The sequence below is a fragment of the Coccinella septempunctata genome, chromosome X (genome assembly GCF_907165205.1).
Source record: "Coccinella septempunctata chromosome X, icCocSept1.1, whole genome shotgun sequence".
Lineage (NCBI taxonomy): Eukaryota > Metazoa > Arthropoda > Insecta > Coleoptera > Coccinellidae > Coccinella > Coccinella septempunctata.
The window spans coordinates 23,233,412-23,253,273 of NC_058198.1; the positions used below are offsets into that span (position 1 = coordinate 23,233,412).

The 19,862-nt window shown below is 40.0% G+C and overlaps 1 protein-coding gene and 1 long non-coding RNA gene across 2 annotated transcripts; one reads left to right on the plus strand and one right to left on the minus strand.

Moving 5' to 3' along the window:
• Positions 1-435: 435 nt before the first annotated feature.
• LOC123322410 lies at positions 436-9,741 on the plus strand. The gene is made up of 5 exons (XM_044910357.1): positions 436-3,124; positions 5,543-5,685; positions 7,524-7,602; positions 8,689-9,477; positions 9,551-9,741. The coding sequence occupies exons 1-5, from the start codon at positions 721-723 to the stop codon at positions 9,739-9,741; spliced, it is 3,606 nt and encodes a 1,201-aa protein (XP_044766292.1). The 5' UTR covers positions 436-720.
• Positions 9,742-10,218: 477 nt separating this feature from the next.
• On the minus strand, positions 10,219-14,854 carry LOC123322185. Its single transcript, XR_006539071.1, has 2 exons — positions 11,268-14,854; positions 10,219-10,965 (listed from the first exon to the last, which is right to left on the minus strand). It is a non-coding gene; the product is annotated as an uncharacterized LOC123322185 (long non-coding RNA).
• Positions 14,855-19,862: the final 5,008 nt, after the last annotated feature.

The window sequence follows — 19,862 nt, forward strand, 5'->3', positions numbered from 1 at the left end:
GTCCGCGGTGGAAATCTAATATAGTGTAGTGTCAATCATTACTGAAGTATTTCGTCGAAACTTTCGTTGTTTTGTATGGTGTTCAACATGCATCTCATTACATCTATGTGATGTTGTTTCCGTTTGATAATCAGATGAAAAATTTGAAAAGGCACATCCAGAAAACTGATAAACCTTTACTACAGATTATACATCGAATTGCCGAAGAAGAGAAATAAAAAAAAAGCGTCTAACACTCCACCGCATAAAAATTATCCTGAACCATCTACTGCACATTCTAATGGTCCCATTTCAGTTGATGTCACATATTCTAAACAATTCAAAAAATTATTAGTTCAGAAATTATCTACTGGAGCTAGAAAACTTTTATGAATCTCCCTGTAAGTCTTCTGAATTGGGCATATTTCTTGCTAGCGACTTTGGTTTAGGCACAGCCGTCTTTATCTCCCGAGCCGTGGCCAGAAAAATGGCAACACTGTCAGGGAGTCCGATATTCGCGATATGAACTTCACGTCCTAAAGGGTTAAGGAGAGCAAGAAGTTATAGGTTAAATATTTCCTCCCGGTATCGCAGAATTCACGTGTTTACCGTTTCTTGTTTAGTGTTTAAAATAGTGCAGTGGTGTCATAAGTCCTAAAGTGCCTAGTTTTTAAGTGTTTTTCAGTGCAAATTCGGTGGATTACTGTGTGATAAGTGCATATTTCCAGAGGAATCTTTGAAATGCCTCGTCGGTGTTGTGTTACAGGTTGTAAGTCGAATTACGACTCACAAAACAGGTATGTGTCAGTATTCAAATTTCCAAAAGACCCCAATTTGAAAATAAAATGGGTGGCTTCTATACCTCGAAAAAATTGGACTCCATCTCAAAATTCAGTAGTGTGTTCCCTTCATTTCCAAGAATGTGAAGTCATTAGATACGATGAATTCACACGTAAGGATGGAACGATTGGAAAGAACCTTTTGAAATTTCCAAAATTGAAAGAAAATTCAGTTCCATCAATTTTTCCAAATTTGCCTACATACCTCTCGAAACCCTCTGTTCCTCCAAGGAAAAATCCCGAGGAAAGGCGTCAAAATCATATTAACCACCAAAATCAAATTATTGCAGAGTTTGAAGCTCAAGACATTATTCAAAATTTCAATCAATTGTTGAATGATTATTCCAATAAATTAGACATAGCAAATTGGATAGTTTATAAAACAGAGAATAAACTTTATTTTTATCAGTTGACAGTTCAGGAAAATCAAGAGTCACTGGTATTTAAATCTCAAATTTTAATTGATGAAAAGATGGTGGTCCAAGTTTTTCTGGGTAGAAACAAGTTGTGTTTCAATGATTTAAGATGGATTCTCCCTTTCGATATGAAATTGAATAGATGGTCCCAACTCGAGAATATTTTGTCTAGGTACAAAGAAAACTTAGAAGGCAAGGCTGCTGAAAATTCTGTTGAATCCTTCAATAATCTTTTAGAAATTATCTTAAAACATTTAGACCAAGCGTTGACTGTATCCTGCGAGAACAATTTCCCTTATTCCAAAAATATCGAAATTTTAATTGACCAGTTGAGACAAATCAATTCAAAAAAAAACAGATATTCGTCTTCAACGATTATTATGTCCTTTATGATTCACACAACTTCCCATTCTACGTATGAACTTCTCAGGGGTTTCTTCATTTTACCCCATAGAAGATATTTACAGAGAATTTCCTCCGAACTTAATGTTTCTCCGAGTAACGATATAAATAATAATAATTACATATCAAATATGTCATCAACCTTAACGCCTAGAGAAAAAGTTGTTGTTCTTTTGATAGATGAAATTTATATAGCACCAAGATTGGAATACCGTTCCAAAAATCTGATCGGATACGCTGCCAACAAAGACAGTTTGGCTAAAACTATTTTAGCATTTATGATTTCTTCAGCTTTTGGCAATTTTCATGAAATTGTAAAATTAGTACCTGTCAATAGCATAAGCGGAGTTGAAATTATTCCTTTCGCAACTAGTGTCATCGAATTAGTTCAAAAATGTGGGTTCGAAATTATTTGTATAGTCACTGATAATTGTAGAATAAATCAAACTATGTTTAAAAAATTGTCCAATACAAATTGTATTCCAAATCCTTTAGGAAATGGCAAAACTATATTTCTGTCCTACGATTTTGTTCATGTAATGAAGAACATTCGCAACAACTGGTTCAATTTGAAAAACTTAGACAAAACATTTGTTTATCCTGATTTTGAAACAGGGCTCATTAAGTACGCAAAATTTAGTGATTTGAAAAAAGTTTATGAAGCTGAGAAACATTCATTTATAAAGAAAGCCTATAAATTGAACTTTAAAACTTTATTTCCAAATAACTTTGAAAGGCAAAAGGTTTCATTAGTAGATAATTTATTTCATGATTCAACCATAGCTGCTCTTAAAGATTTTGGTTTCAATGATACTGCAGATTTTCTGCAGTTGATAAGAAATTGGTGGGACGTGGTAAACAACACTAGCGTCATTAAAGGCGTTATTAGAAGGAATGAATTTTCAAAACCTATTTCAGGTATTGATGATTATAGAGTCCAATATTTAGAAAAATTTGTTTCATGGATAAATAAATGGCATGATCTAGATTCAAATGGCCATCTCACAAACGACACTCATAAAGCTTTCTTTCAGTGTACGTCTACACTTTTGGACATAGTTAAGTATAGTTTTGCTGTTTACAATATTGAATATTTTTTGCCGGGTAAATTCACCACTGAAAAACTTGAGAAGCGTTTTGGCAATTATAGACTTCTGAGTGGTTGTAATTATAATGTATCTTTAGATGAAGTTTTGAATGCCGAAAAGAAAATTCGTGTGAAGCGTATATTTAAATCAACTGGATCAACTTTTTCTCTTGACGATATAAAGAAAAAATTTTTTTTTGAAAATAACGATTCATCCACTTTTACTTTTGACGAGGACACTTCTAATATTGATGAATTCACGGATGTATTGAATTCAGATTATTTAATCGATTGCGCCGTTGATGAATCTGCCAAAATTTACATTGCAGGATACGGATCACACAGTGCTTTCAAAAAATTAAATTGTTCCATTTGTTTATCCTTGATTGTCGAAGAGAAAGGTAGTTTTGTAGAAAATGAATATTTCGATCATTTGCAGAGGGGGGGTCTGTCCGTTCCAACTTTTCATGTTAGGATCATTTTTCACCATATGTGTGCTATATTCGAAGTAATTTTGAATAATAGTACCTTAGAGTCAAATTTTTTACGTACAGTTGATCAAAAGTACATTCTTGGAAAATTAACTTTTTTGAGTATTCAGTCAGAATACGCATTTGAAGAATTTCAACAAACTTGTGTATGTGGAAAGGAATATAAAAAAATCTTATTTCATTTGCTGTCAGTTTTTGCCAATATCCTTTTGAATAATTATAGGAAAGAGAAATCCAACTTGAATCTTGAAGCCAAAAAGACTCATTCAAACACTCCCCAAAAGAAACGGAAATTGCAAACTTTATCTTTAACTTAACTTTATTTATCTATTTGTTATCGTATTTATTTGAAGAAGAATATTTATTTTATTTTATTTTTATATTGATAACCTACAGAGTTTATATTTTGTTATTGATATTTTTTAATTTATGGTTGAAAACCACTTGTTTTGGGAAAATATGGCTACTGGCGAACTACCCATCAAAAAGTAACGCTTCACGGTAGTACCTCCTGGGTGTTGTGGAAACTACCTCATCAATCCAAAACAAAATATAAATTCTTTTCTTGGCTGAAATAATAACATGAATTATCGTCTATATCTATACAATAATTCTTTGGGAAATAATAACTGTTACAATAAATGAGCATGTTCAAAAAACATATAGGTATAATTCCGTTATATCCACTACAAGAATTGTATTTTTTTAAATATGTACATACGTATGAATTTCGATTCTGAAACAATCGCTCTAGGAACGCTAGCTCGGCTAGCGTAGGGAGTCCGTATCGTACTACTATAGGACCCCCAGATGCAGCAAATGCGACGTTGCCTTTCTCTGTGCACGGCTTGAGTTTAAGAAGGCTGTGGTTTAGGTGAATTAATTGATTCCCGGGATATTTCTCATAAATGCATGAAATTAGATTTGGAAGAAAAATATGTAACCCTTTCAATATTACATTTTACAAATTGTTGTTAACTATGGAACACATTTTTTCTGAAATACCTATAGATGAAATTGAAATCTCTCTCGATTTCAACTTGTCTATTATGAAAATAACTATTAAATACCTACTCTACCTGCATGAAATTTTTCCTGCCATTTCAAGTTTGATTTATTATCATGGTTACTGCATTCTGAACTGATTATTTTCTTATACTTATATAATTCAAAGTTTGAGTCTTTATTAGCAAACTTCGGAAAATTAGTAATTATACTTTATTTATCATATTATGTTTATGTAGGATAAAAATAAAAATATTTTGCATACTACAAAATTACAACCTCGATTAACACTTACAACTAAGTGAAAATTATGACATTTCATCGAACTGATTAATGATTATATTGGATATTTCTTCAACTAAGTTTCTAGAATTCGAATCGAGTTTATGCCGCACCAAATAATTCATTCAATAGCTGTAGATACCTACATTTACTGACAATTTTTACAAAATAGAAAATATGGATGGGAATAAAACATGGACAGTGGTGAAATTTATTGGGGAGGACACAGTAGAGGCTGTACCAACAACATGGCTGAAAGGAAATACTTGCTGTTGGCCCCCATACCCCAGGGACAAGTTTTTGGCAGCCATAAAGAACTCCGAGTGTCCAAGCTCACATTGGCCTTCTCATAAAATGGAGGTTTTCAGAAATGGGACATATGGTATGTATTGAATGCTATTTCAACGCACTTCTTTTCAATTCACTCAAACGCTTTTGAAATATCAAGTTCTTCAAAAATGATTATTATTATTATTATTATTATTTTTAACCGATCGCTTCGGAGTGGAGATTTTCCACAGCACTGGAAGCTGTCGAGAGTCGTTCCGATTCATAAGGACGGTCGAAGAGATCTCGTTCAGGACTATAGACCTATCAGTATTCTCTCGGCTATACCGAAGTTATTTGAGTCCTTAGTTTACAAGACAATAATGCATCACGTAAAACACTTGATTATTGAAAATCAGCATGGGTTCGTGAAGGGTAGAAATCTCGAAACCAATTTAGTCCATTTCCTCGAAATTCTACATGATGGTATCGAAGCACATAATCAAACAGATGTAATATATACGGACTTCAAAAAAGCTTTCGATAAAGTTAATCACACTGTACTTTTTCGACGACTTGCGGAAGTGGGAATATGTGGTAGCCTCTTGAGGTGGGTGAGGTCGTATGTGTTGCGGAGATCACAGTATGTGTGTGTCGGGGGACAGAAATCAGGAAACTACACCAGTACATCAGGCGTACCTCAGGGTTCGCACTTGGGGCCCCTACTTTTTATAATTTATATCAATAATATATCTTCCTGTTTTCGTTCTGCAGGATTTCTGATTTATGCAGACGACCTCAAAATATTCCTGAGGATAAGATCTATTGAGGATGCTGCTTTGCTTCAGAAGGACTTGGATAGGTTCTGCCAATACTGTAGAGATAACTTTCTCTTCCTCAGCCTGAATAAATGTCAGGTAATTTCGTTCACGAGGAATACAAATGTCCTGTTAAATACATATTCAATGAATCAAATCAATTTGCCAAGGGTCGACAGTATTAGGGATTTAGGAGTAATTTTGGATACCAAGTTGAACTTTATCCATCATATCAATAATGTTATATCATCTTCGAACAAACTGCTTGGATTCACCCTTCGACATGGTAAATTGTTCAGGACTAACAAGAGCTTACTCATTTTATACAACTCCTTTGTTTTGAGTAAATTGAATTTTGCCTCTCCGACCTGGAATCCTCACTATCAGTGTCACATAAAACGATTAGAAAGCATACAACACAAATTTCTCAAACACTTGTCATACAGGAATAATTTGGTTATAACAGATCATGATTACACTCAAGCTCAATCAAGGTTCAATATTCTAAGTTTGGAAAACCGCAGAAAAATGAATGACATGAGTTTTCTATACAAGGTTCTGAACGGCATCTTTTTGGCCCCCTCAATACTACAGTTGATATCCATCAAAGTACCCGAGAGAAGATTAAGATCAAGGGAGACGTTTGCTATTTCTTTTCGTCGCTTGAATGTTACGCAGAATTCACCAGTATGTAGATTTTTGACCACATTTAACAATGAGTTTGGAGACACTGATCCGTTTTGTACGTCTCTCTCCCAGTTCAAGGGAGTTCTCAGGCGAAAGTTATCATCCGGTGTTATAACATAGATTGTAATATTGATTACATAGAAAAAAACTGTTAATTTGCACTTTGGTTATATTAGAATTATATATAAGAATTTATACTTAAAATTGTATGATTATTTTTTGTTAATAATTTGTGAGTACTATTTTTGGGTTTCAATGCCCGTTTGTATTCCTATATGCAATAAATAAAAAAATAAATAAAAATAAATGATCGAAAAAATCGAACTTCTAGCTAAAAAATTTACGACCATAATCGATTGAAAGCAAGGACGCTGTGTATAATTAGGTTTGTTCGTAGTGGCAATTCCCAACTAATCCACAACTGGCGTTCCCCCACCACTGAGAATCCGAGATCGGTCCTGGATTCGGGCGCTCTACGAACGGCAATTCAACGCGTTTTGCCGCCAAATTTTGAATTTGATTTAGGGGCTGGAGGGCAATAAAAAAAAGGTGTTTTATGAGTATGATCCTTTCATTTTGGTCGTTTCGGATTATTCCAAAACGGAAATTATTCCTAGTTTGTTTGCATATTGGTAGTTGCTCTCAGTTGTTTCGCCTAGAATTGTCGAGAAGAAGGTTTAAATATTTGTTGTGTGAATTTTGTTTGGAAATATGGCGTGTAAGTATTGAATTTCATCGCGAAACATTCGTTGGTGGAAAATTGAAATGTACTTAGGTTTAACTATTCGATCAATTTTCAGATGTAACTGAAATAATAAGTATAAATCCAGTTGATGTAGAAGCACATGAGAATTTCTCATGGACGAGGCAGTCCACCTTATTTCTATTGGAGGTTTATAAGAAATTTAGAGGAGAGGTGGGCACAATGAAAATGAGGAGCTTGAAAAAAATGTGACAAGCCATTTCAAATGAAATGAAAACGCTGTATAGCTTAAACTGTACAGCAGAAAATTGCCAAAATCGTTGGAGGGTTTTGGAAAGAAACTATAAAAAATATATAGATAATATTAAACAAACAGGTAGTGGACGGCGTGAATTCGAATACGCAGATGAAATGGGCGAAATTTTAGGTACCAAAAAATGCGTGGTACCAGAAGTTCTCGTTTCGACTGCATGCATCGGGGTGCCAGATGAGGAGCAGGTGGAAGCCACTGGAAACGAAGTTTTTAATAGTGGAAATATAATTCCAGCACGAGATACTCCAAACAGGTCAGATTGTAGGAGAAAAAAAAAAGGAGAGAATAGGAGCAATCGAAAAAATGTTATTGGGTAAGGAGGAACGACACAAGGAGAAAATGGCTTTTGAAAGAGAGAAATTCACTAAATTACTAGAGTTGGAGACGAAAAAAGCAGAGGAGCGAAAAAGAAATAATGATCTGCATGAAAAAAGAAACGAATTAATTGCAGAGCAAATAACTGTCTTGCGTTCAACAAATGAACTGCTACAAGAAATTTTGGGTGATCGCATTTAAGTTATAGGTTTTTTTTGTTCATTGATTGACTTGGTGTTCGTCTCTGACCCTCTGCTCACCTCAGACCTCAGCTATCTGCATCCCTTTGGTAAATCTGATCATGTCACGCTCTCCACTGCATTGCAGTTTCGTTCATCAAATGCCAACCATCGCGATATGAAGACTATAAATAAGGTCGATTATGAAAACATCTCCGCTGAATTGTCGAGATTGGATTGGAACTCCTTGCTTCCATCTCACGATAGCATTGACAAGCAATGGACGACCTTTACGAGTCTAATGGATAAGATCGTCTCCTCGAACACCCGGGTTATGGTGAAGAAACGGAATCCTCTGAAGCCTTGGATTAACGATCACTCATTTCAGTTGATAAGAAAGAAAAAATCTCTATGGCAAAGATACTTGCGTACTCGATCCACAGCTGACTTCACTACGCATCGTAACTACTCCAATTATGTCTCTACCTCCTTGCGAAATTCGAAGAAGAACTTTGAGAATGGACTGGCCTCATCCAAGAACAAGAAAAATTTTTTCAAATATGTAAGATCATCTTTAAGCACCAATGTGAGTGTTCCGATCGTCAAGGATGACAGTGGCAATCTAAGTTGCGGCTTTGAAGAGACGGCGGACATTCTGGCTAAATCTTTTTTTCAATCCTTTTCCCCTGAGCCGCCCGGTCCGAGTCCAACCCCACAGTTTCCCCGATGCTTCTCCGAAATACTGAATGTTGAAATCAATGAAGCAATGGTGGAGCATCACCTATCTAAGCTCAATATTTCTTCTGCTCCAGGCAGCGATGGAATTACACCTTTCCTTCTTAAGCGTTGAGCCAGTGCCCTATCTATCCCCCTCACCATCATGTTTCGCAAGTCCATGATTACAGGTTCACTTCCCTCGGATTGGCTTTTTGCAACTGTGACCCCCATCTACAAGAAAGGAGACAAGCTTTCCCCCGATAACTATCGCCCTATAAGCCTGCTGTCAGCCGTTGCAAAGGTAATGGAGAGGATAATTAGTGAAAAGCTTCTTGAATTTTCTCTTTCCAATGGTTTGATTTCTGACGAGCAGCACGGTTTTGTTCCTGGACGCTCCACAACAACAAATCTCCTATCATGCATATCCGACTGGACAAAAGCAATGGACTCCGGTCAGCCAACGGACGTCATATATCTTGATTTCTCCAAAGCTTTTGACAGGGTCCCGCACAACCGTTTACTTGCAAATTTGGAGCACATTGGTGTTCGGGGAGAGCTACTCGTTTGGATTAAAGCTTTCCTGACTGGCCGTTCGTACCGCGTTCGTGTTGGCAGTTCATTCTCCTCATCCGCTTGGCCGGTACTATCTGGCGTCCCTCAAGGCTCCGTTTTGGGGCCTCTGCTCTTTCTTCTTTGCGCCTCCGATCTTCCATTCCGGTTCAAATCCACCCTGTCACAGTTTGCCGACGACATCAAACTTTACAATAACCCCATAGTAAATCACGCTGATCTTCAGACCGACTTGAACATCTTGAATAAATGGTGCGAAGAATGGTTGCTTCCCCTTAACACTAGTAAATGCTTTGTACTTCACATAGGCAAAAACAACCCTCGTTTGGGTTATACAATCAATGCTGAATATCTGACTCCCGTATCCCAGATTGAAGACCTTGGCGTTACCATTTCGGAAGATCTCAGTTGGTTAGCCCATATAGAACGTATCTCGGCCAAAACAAAACAGCTTACCTACATGTTCAATAAATCCTTCAGGGGCTGTGATGACCGAACTTTCGGGATTATTTTCAAGACACACGTCCGACCAACACTTGAGTACGCTGGTCCAGTTTGGTGGTGCTCCACGAAGGCCGCCAGCGATATTCTTGAGTCCACACAGCGATGGGCCACTCGCGCTCATTATGGTCCAATGCGACCCTCATACGAACAGCGACTTTCTGCCATGAATTTGTCACTCTTCGAGGAGAGACGTGTACGCGGTGACCTGATCTTCTCGTTTCGAGCCATGCAGGGCCACTTCGGTGAGAGGGTTCGCAGTATGTTTCCTCTGAATAGGGATAACTTGCGAGGGCACATTTTCAAGTTGAAACGTGAAAATTTCAGGTCCTCCCAACGTCAACACTTTCTCCCTAACCGGATATTCCACAATTGGAACCGTCTGCCTGAATGCGTAGTACGATCGACCTCGGTAAACGGTTTCAAAAACAGTTACGACAGGTGGAAGTCCTCTCTATGAGGAACTCTGGTGTTATATCTAATTTTTGTTTTTGTTTTTGTATACGATATTTCAGTTTTGTATTTTTCGCTTTCATTTTTATCCTCATCAGTTTATGTATGCACATATGTAATCTAATAATCTTCGAGTTTATAGGCTTGTCCTCTACTCGTAACAATTTTGTAATAAATAATAAATAAATAAATAAATTTATTTCATTTCATGTATTAATAATCATAACTGTTCTTGAATGGCCATCGACCGAAGTCCTTGATTCAGCCTTAGATTTTATGTATCATAATATATTTTTGAGTTTTCATAAAGTTTATGTATTTATCATTTTATACAGTTTATTAGAATAAAACACTTTTTTATTTCATTGATTTATTCTTAAATAAATAGTTGGGAATAGTAAAAAAATATTGGACAAATATATTTACATTGGAAGGTTTCGAGCCACCTGATTCCTAAATTCCAGGCCATTTCTGCCCTCCACGTCATTTCCTGTCCCTTCATCTTCAAATATACTTGTTTCAATATCTTCCCGAAGAAAATTTTCATCAGTGGGAAAATTGTCATCCAGTGCTAAATTGTGCAATACACAACATGCTCTGATGAAATGAACAATTTCATTTATTTTCCTGAGTTTCAGGTGATAGAGTTGCCGAAACTTCTGCTTCATCATACCAAAGCAATGTTCTATAACATAACGGTTTCTACACAATTTTATGTTGTAGTTAATCTGGTATGGTTGTAGATTGCCTCTATCTTTATATGGTGTCAGCATATTCCTAAGACATGGATATCCATCAGCCAATATAAAAAATTCTCCACACTTCTGAACCAATGAATCGTTCAATGGTGAAGCCCGATAAACTCTACTATCGTGCACAGAACCAGGAAAGCCTATAAAAACATCTCTGACCCTCCTTTCATGATCACAAACAATTTGCATCTGAAATATCATAGAAATTATTAAGTCTTCATAAACAATTAGGTAGATAACACATACATAATGAACATGTTTTATAATGATATCAATAAGTTTGTGGAATAAATAGGTGTTATTTAGCATTTGAAACATTAATATTTATATTCAAACACCTGAGAAGGAAATCAAATATTTGAAACCGTAGAGCAGTGTTTTCTTTCGTAATCTATAAATCAATATCTTTTCAAAAAGATATTACGTAGCAATAGTATAATTTGATTATCTTACTACTTGTCAAGCAAGAATTTTTTAGACATTCTACCAACCTGTACAGAATAGAAATGTCTCCTATTCAGGTATGAATCTGGATCTACGGATGGCTTATCAATCCTAATATGAGAACCATCGATGGCACCAATCACCCCTGGGAAACCTCTGCTGCGATAATAGGCCTCAATTTAATTTTTTTCTTGACTGTTTGGCCACTTTATAACTTCAGCCGAAAGGTTTGATAAAAAAAAAATCATTTTATTTATGATTTTCCTCAGGGTACTTAAAGAAATGTCAAACCTATCCGCCACATCCCTGAAGGAGGCACTCTCATGGCCAGAAAACCACAAAAATACCACGACATACTCAAAAGCCGTTATCTTGCCAAACTCTCCCACCTGGTACGAATAGTACTCAGAATGTTCAAACCTTTCCACAATATCATTCAACACTCCACGTGATACTCTGAAATGTTTCAGAAACTCTATATCACTGTAAGATCGCACTGTCTGAATATAATTTTCATTTCTGCGACTGGGTTCCCCTTGAGTTAGTAAGACAAAAATCTCTTCATCACTACTTGATGAGTACACATTCTCGTTAAAATCACTGCCGTGGTCACTTGAGCTAGACATTCTTGAAAATAAAATTCACTTTAATCTAAAAAACTTATCTCTTGAAGAAAATCTACATACCTTATATTCAACAAAGCAATTAAGTCCGAATATATCCAAAATCAAATGACTTCACCTGTTAACTTTCGAAACTGTTCTGATTCTGATCCTCTGCACATGCTCGACAGTTCAGGATTTTTAGTTCACAGCTTGAGTCGTGAATTTTTCAAACGGTTGTGATTTGATACAGAATGGCCTCTGCGAACAGCCGACTGTCAGTTCTGAATCAGAAATTACGACACTACGAACGCAAATATTGAATTGCGCATGCTCTGTACAGTTCGGGACAGTTTGGGACTACTCTACGAACAAACCTATTATAAGTTTGATTTCGGATAATTATTTAGAAACCAGAAAAAGAAGTTGAATGTCGCAGAATATACCAGCGACCTCAACCAGATGATGATGAGCTTATTTCCATTCGCAAAGGAAAGGCCTTCCCTGAACCTCCGACCAGGTGGGTCACGGAAACTGCAGGGACATAACCATCAACAGTAAGTGTTAGTTTTATGATTTGGTCGACTATAAATACTATAATATTAATTCAATGATGAATGGATTCATCAACGAGGGTGTGGTTCTTTTTTTAATCATAAGGTTGCAAACTCACTTGCTTTGATTTAAATGATCTCTGTTTTGTCAAGATGATATTTCTGATGTACCTTCTGTAATGAGGATATATTTTTCTAGCAAAATGCTCCCTCATTTAAGAATAATCTTTTTGTTTCATTTTGAGTGATTTTATTTCGAATTAATTTTGAGAGGAATATTTTCAGTTTCCAATTTAGGAGTCCGACATCGTTCGGAATTTTAAACTTTCCGCATCGTTTTCATTCCGTTTTTCAGTTCTATACGAATACGATGTCGCACCGTACAAAACATCCTGAACTGGAAGATAACCGGGTTTTTTTCGCCAGTCTAGATAAGTCGAAATTAAGACGTCTTCATCGACGCAAATTTTACCGATTTTCGACAGCCGGGGCACATCTGATGTCCGCACTCCCCCTTGTGGGTATAAAATCAGGTGTTCCCTTGCAGGTCACTCACTTATGATTAACGGCCGTATGCCTTCGCGACTTATTGTTCTGCCGTTAAGTTTCCTTTATTTTTGGCTATTCCGGATAGAATTTTTCTTTACTTTCATTTGATTATTTTCCTTTCCGAGTGCAAGTGCCCGTCCAGAAACCGTAGGTAAGACAACACTCACAGTTATTATTGTCTTGAAACCTCAGCGTCCAACTGCAACCGTCCCAAACCACAGTTTGAGCTCCAGCCCTACTTTTAATAGGATACCCCGCTGGCGTGGCTACTCAGGGGCTACCGAACACACTTTGGGGTGGCGACTCTTCCTTACTTTCCAATCTTCACCTCTGCTGCTAGTACAATACCCCGCTGGCGTGGATACTCAGGGGGTGCAGAACGCACCTAAAGGTGAACCGTCGTAAGTCTATGCCGTCTCACTTCATCCCCTAACCTGGCTGAGGTCTGATACTTGTCCGTGTAAGTGCCAGCCAGAACCTAAGACAGGTTATGGCTGGCGAACATGTCCGGAAACACCGTACCACGTTGACCTGTCTAATTCCGTCCGTTTCACGCAGTAATCTTACCACTTAATTGTTGCTTATATCTGATTCCGTGGTACGGATTTTGTGAAGTGCCTTTTGTGTTTCCTTTTACGAGTCGACAAATAAAATTTGTATACGCTGATTTTGGCTTTCACTGGTTGTCGCTTATACCCCAGACACCAAGGAACTTTGTCTTCGGCTCGTAGCTACCAGGGTAGGTTTGCTATTTTTCCTTCAAAGAATAGCTGGCGCTCGAGTACCCCAAGAAAAAAGGCGTTACATTTTGATTGACTCGAGCGTCTCTCATTTCAATTCAAATGACACTGGGTTGGAAGTAACATAACATGAATTGCTTTATGAAATATGCTGCATACTCGATAGATTAAAAAAAATTACAGTACTTGCCTATATAAATATTTTCTGCATGTGGAATAAATTATTGCAAATGAAAAATTTTTGGAGACAATAATAATTATCTTTTATTTCGAAGGAAATGCTAATGCTGCTTCAGAAACTGCTCGTATAGCAGATTCCCCACTGGGCACTTGTTGCTGTTGCCCAATACATAAAAACAATATACAAATGGGTAAGAGTATTCGAAGTTTGAAGTTTTCAATGAATTTCAATTGTGAAATTTTTTATAAATAGAGGATGGATGAACTGAAAAAATATAATTAAACAGTTTGTGTTTTTGGCAAATATCATGGCCGACAAGAAGACGGATCGGGAAGAGATCAAATCTTCTTTAGCTGCCAAGGGGGATCAAACAACTACGATGGATTCAATATTTACGAGATTCCAGTTCCCTGTGGACGACGATGCCTCCTTGAAAACTGTATGTACGTCCACTGAACATCCTGTATGTACGTCCATTGTATATCCTGTATGGACGACCATAGGATGCTAAATCCAGTGAGGTTCGGACATTATCTGGAACTATCATTGTACATAACTGGACGTACAATGGATGTCCGTCATTTCCATTTTGTACGTCCAATGGACGTTCAATGGACATACATATGCTGTATGGGTGACCAAGTTCAAAATGAGGTAAACAAAAATTAAACAATTAAACTCTCCCGGCGGTCAGTAATTCAGAATTAACACAGTGAAATTAATGAATTGAATAATATTCAAATCAACTAGATTCAGTCAAAATAGCAGGTATAAAAGAAAGAAAGCAATCAATAGTCTTCTCCTTCTGAGAATTGGGGGATGTATGGGGTTCACACAAAATTTACAGTAACCGATTGTCCCAGAAAAATCCAAGACCCTGTTATTCCGCGATGGGTTTGATTCCGAGCATTTTCAATGATTTTCAGTGTACAGGCCAATCAGAATTGAACATATTCAATTGAAAAGGACGGGGTTGATTCAGATGAAAAACAATGAAACAGTACACGGTTTACAGGATAACGGACGGGGTAGTTTATTATGGTCTCTCCGTTGCAATCGTGGGTATACACGCCAAGCATTACCAGCGGAAAGATTTCGAGACTTCTGACGATTGGTCTTGGTTCACCAAAGAGACAGGCGACAGAAGTCTGCTTTATACAGGAAAATGAAAACGGGTCACAACAGGGTTAGGACAGAGTAAGTTACTTTGGTCTCTTCGTGGCAACCGCGGGAATACACGACAAGCATTACCAGCGGAAAGACTTCGAGACTTCTGACGGTTGGTCTTGGTTCACCAAAGAGCCAGGCGACAGAAGTCTGCTTTATACAGGAAAATGAAAACGGGTCACAACAGGGTTAGGACAGGGTAAGTTACTGTGGTCTCTTCGTGGCAACCGCGGGAATACACGACAAGCATTACCAGCGGAAAGACTTCAAGACTTCTGATGGTTGGTCTTGGTTCACCAGAGAGCCAGGCGACAGAAGTCTGCTTTACACAGGAAAATGAAAACGTGTCACAACAGGGTTAGGACGGGGTAGGTTGCTGTGGTCTTTCCGTCGAAACCACGGGTATACACGCCAAGCATTACCAGCGGAAAGACTTCGAGACTTCTGACGGTTGGTCTCGGTTCACCGAAGAGCCAGGCGACCGAAGTCTGCTTCACACAGGAAAATAAAAACGGGTCACAACAGGGTTATGACAGGGTAGGTTACTGTGGTCTCTCCGTGGCAACCGCGGGTATACACGCCAAGCAATACCAACGAAAAGACTTCGAGACTTCTGACGGTTGGTCTTAGTTCACCAATAGCCAGGCGACAGAATTCTGCTATACACAGGAAAATGAAAACGGGTCACAACAGGGTTAGGATGGGGTAGGTTACCATGGTCTCTCCATCGCAACTGCGGGTATACACGCCAAGCATTACTAGCGGAAAGACTTCGAGACTTCTGACAGTTGGTCTTGGTTCACCAAAGAGCCAGGCGACAGAAGTCTGCTATACACAGGAAAATGAAAACGGGTCACAACAGGGTTAGGACGGGGTAGGTTACTGTGGTCTGTCCCTGGCAACCGCGGGTATACACGCAAAGCATTACCAGCGGAAAGACTTCGAGCCTTCTGACGGTTGGTATTGGTTCACCAAAGAGCCAGGCGACAGAACTCTGCTTCACAGAGGAAAATGAAAACGGATCACAACAGGGTTAGGACGGGGTAGGTTACTGTGGTCTCTCCGTGGCAACCGCGGGTATACACGCCAAGCATTACCAGCGGAAAGACTTCGAGACTTCTGACGGTTGGTATTGGTTCACCAAAGAGCCAGGCGACAGAACTCTGCTTCACAGAGGAAAACGAAAACGGATCACAACAGGGTTAGGACGGGGTAGGTTACAGTGGTCTCTCCGTGGCAACCGCGGGAATACACGCCAATCATTACCAGCGGAAGGACTTCGAGACTTCTGACGGTTGGTATTGGTTCACCAAAGAGCCAGGCGACAGAACTCTGCATCACAGAGGAAAATGAAAACGGATCACAACAGGGTTAGGATGAGGTAGGTTACTATGGTCTCTCTATCGCAACCGCGGGTATACACGCCAAGCAATACTAGCGGAAAGACTTCGAGACTTCTGACAGTTGGTCTTGGTTCACCAAAGAGCCAGGCGACAGAAGTCTGCTTTACACAGGAAAATGAAAACGTGTCACAACAGGGTTAGGACGGGGTAGGTTGCTGTGGTCTTTCCGTCGAAACCACGGGTATACACGCCAAGCATTACCAGCGGAAAGACTTCGAGACTTCTGACGGTTGGTCTCGGTTCACCGAAGAGCCAGGCGACCGAAGTCTGCTTCACACAGGAAAATAAAAACGGGTCACAACAGGGTTATGACAGGGTAGGTTACTGTGGTCTCTCCGTGGCAACCGCGGGTATACACGCCAAGCAATACCAACGAAAAGACTTCGAGACTTCTGACGGTTGGTCTTAGTTCACCAATAGCCAGGCGACAGAATTCTGCTATACACAGGAAAATGAAAACGGGTCACAACAGGGTTAGGATGGGGTAGGTTACCATGGTCTCTCCATCGCAACTGCGGGTATACACGCCAAGCATTACTAGCGGAAAGACTTCGAGACTTCTGACAGTTGGTCTTGGTTCACCAGAGAGCCAGGCGACAGAAGTCTGCTATACACAGGAAAATGAAAACGGGTCACAACAGGGTTAGGACGGGGTAGGTTACTGTGGTCTGTCCCTGGCAACCGCGGGTATACACGCAAAGCATTACCAGCGGAAAGACTTCGAGCCTTCTGACGGTTGGTATTGGTTCACCAAAGAGCCAGGCGACAGAACTCTGCCTTACAGAGGAAAATGAAAACGGATCACAACAGGGTTAGGACCGGGTAGGTTACTGTGGTCTCTCCGTGGCAACCGCGGGTATACACGCCAAGCATTACCAGCGGAAAGACTTCGAGACTTCTGACGGTTGGTATTGGTTCACCAAAGAGCCAGGCGACAGAACTCTGCTTCACAGTGGAAAACGAAAACGGATCACAACAGGGTTAGGACGGGGTAGGTTACAGTGGTCTCTCCGTGGCAACCGCGGGAATACACGCCAATCATTACCAGCGGAAGGACTTCGAGACTTCTGACGGTTGGTATTGGTTCACCAAAGAGCCAGGCGACAGAACTCTGCATCACAGAGGAAAATGAAAACGGATCACAACAGGGTTAGGATGGGGTAGGTTACTATGGTCTCTCTATCGCAACCGCGGGTATACACGCCAAGCAATACTAGCGGAAAGACTTCGAGACTTCTGACGGTTGGTCTTGGTTCACCAAAGAGCCAGGCGACAGAAGTCTGCTATACACAGGAAAATCAAAACGGGTCACAACAGGGTTAGGACGGGGTAGGTTACTGTGGTCTGTCCGTGGCAACTGCGGGTAACACGCAAAGCATTACCAGCGGAAAGACTTCGAGCCTTCTGACGGTTGGTATTGGTTCACCAAAGAGCCAGGCGACAGAACACTGCTTCACAGAGGAAAACGAAAACGGATCACAACAGGGTTAGGATGGGGTAGGTTACTATGGTCTCTCTATCGCAACCGCGGGTATACACGCCAAGCAATACTAGCGGAAAGACTTCGAGACTTCTGACGGTTGGTCTTGGTTCACCAAAGAGCCAGGCGACAGAAGTCTGCTATACACAGGAAAATCAAAACGGATCACAACAGGGTTAGGACCGGGTAGGTTACTGTGGTCTCTCCGTGGCAACCGCGGGTATACACGCCAAGAATTACCAGCGGAAAGACTTCGAGACTTCTGACGGTTGGTATTGGTTCACCAAAGAGCCAGGCGACAGAACTCTGCTTCACAGAGGAAAACGAAAACGGATCACAACAGGGTTAGGACGGGGTAGGTTACAGTGGTCTCTCCGTGGCAACCGCGGGAATACACGCCAATCATTACCAGCGGAAGGACTTCGAGACTTCTGACGGTTGGTATTGGTTCACCAAAGAGCCAGGCGACAGAACTCTGCATCACAGAGGAAAATGAAAACGGATCACAACAGGGTTAGGATGGGGTAGGTTACTATGGTCTCTCTATCGCAACCGCGGGTATACACGCCAAGCAATACTAGCGGAAAGACTTCGAGACTTCTGACGGTTGGTCTTGGTTCACCAAAGAGCCAGGCGACAGAAGTCTGCTATACACAGGAAAATCAAAACGGATCACAACAGGGTTAGGACCGGGTAGGTTACTGTGGTCTCTCCGTGGCAACCGCGGGTATACACGCCAAGCATTACCAGCGGAAAGACTTCGAGACTTCTGACGGTTGGTATTGGTTCACCAAAGAGCCAGGCGACAGAACTCTGCTTCACAGAGGAAAACGAAAACGGATCACAACAGGGTTAGGACGGGGTAGGTTACAGTGGTCTCTCCGTGGCAACCGCGGGAATACACGCCAATCATTACCAGCGGAAGGACTTCGAGACTTCTGACGGTTGGTATTGGTTCACCAAAGAGCCAGGCGACAGAACTCTGCATCACAGAGGAAAATGAAAACGGATCACAACAGGGTTAGGATGGGGTAGGTTACTATGGTCTCTCTATCGCAACCGCGGGTATACACGCCAAGCAATACTAGCGGAAAGACTTCGAGACTTCTGACGGTTGGTCTTGGTTCACCAAAGAGCCAGGCGACAGAAGTCTGCTATACACAGGAAAATCAAAACGGGTCACAACAGGGTTAGGACGGGGTAGGTTACTGTGGTCTGTCCGTGGCAACTGCGGGTAACACGCAAAGCATTACCAGCGGAAAGACTTCGAGCCTTCTGACGGTTGGTATTGGTTCACCAAAGAGCCAGGCGACAGAACACTGCTTCACAGAGGAAAATGAAAACGGATCACAACAGGGTTAGGACGGGGTAGGTTACTGTGGTCTCTCCGTGTCAACCGCGGGTATACACGCCAAGCATTACCAGCGGAAAGACTTCGAGACTTTTGACGGTTGGTTTTGGTTCACCTAAGAACCAGGCGACAGAAGTCTACTTTACACAGGAAAATGAAAACGGGTCACAACAGGGTTAGGACAGGGTAGGTTACTGTGGTCTCAACATTGAATCACTAAGAATGCGGTTTCAAGGAAAGACTCACGGTTTGCTCCGGTACGGCCACACCACTAAGAAATCAAGAGCCAATAAAATTGAGTCGGGAGAATGTTGAATTAAACTGGAATAGGAATTTGAATTAATAATCAATAATAGAATGAATGATCGAAAATAACTGCTGAATAAAGAATTAAGAGCCAATGTCGAATAAAAAATTATGAATCACGTTCGTCTGGTGGTGCGGTCCTATTTATTAACTTTCCAACATGTGGACGGTCATGTGACCAAAATTGCATGCAAAAATTCGGTATGGTCGAATATTTTCCCCAGAATAAATATTCTCGGTGGAGGCTATCTCTTTATCGGTAAAAGAAACTGTTTTTATCTGCAATCCATGTTGTTTTATGCTGAATCC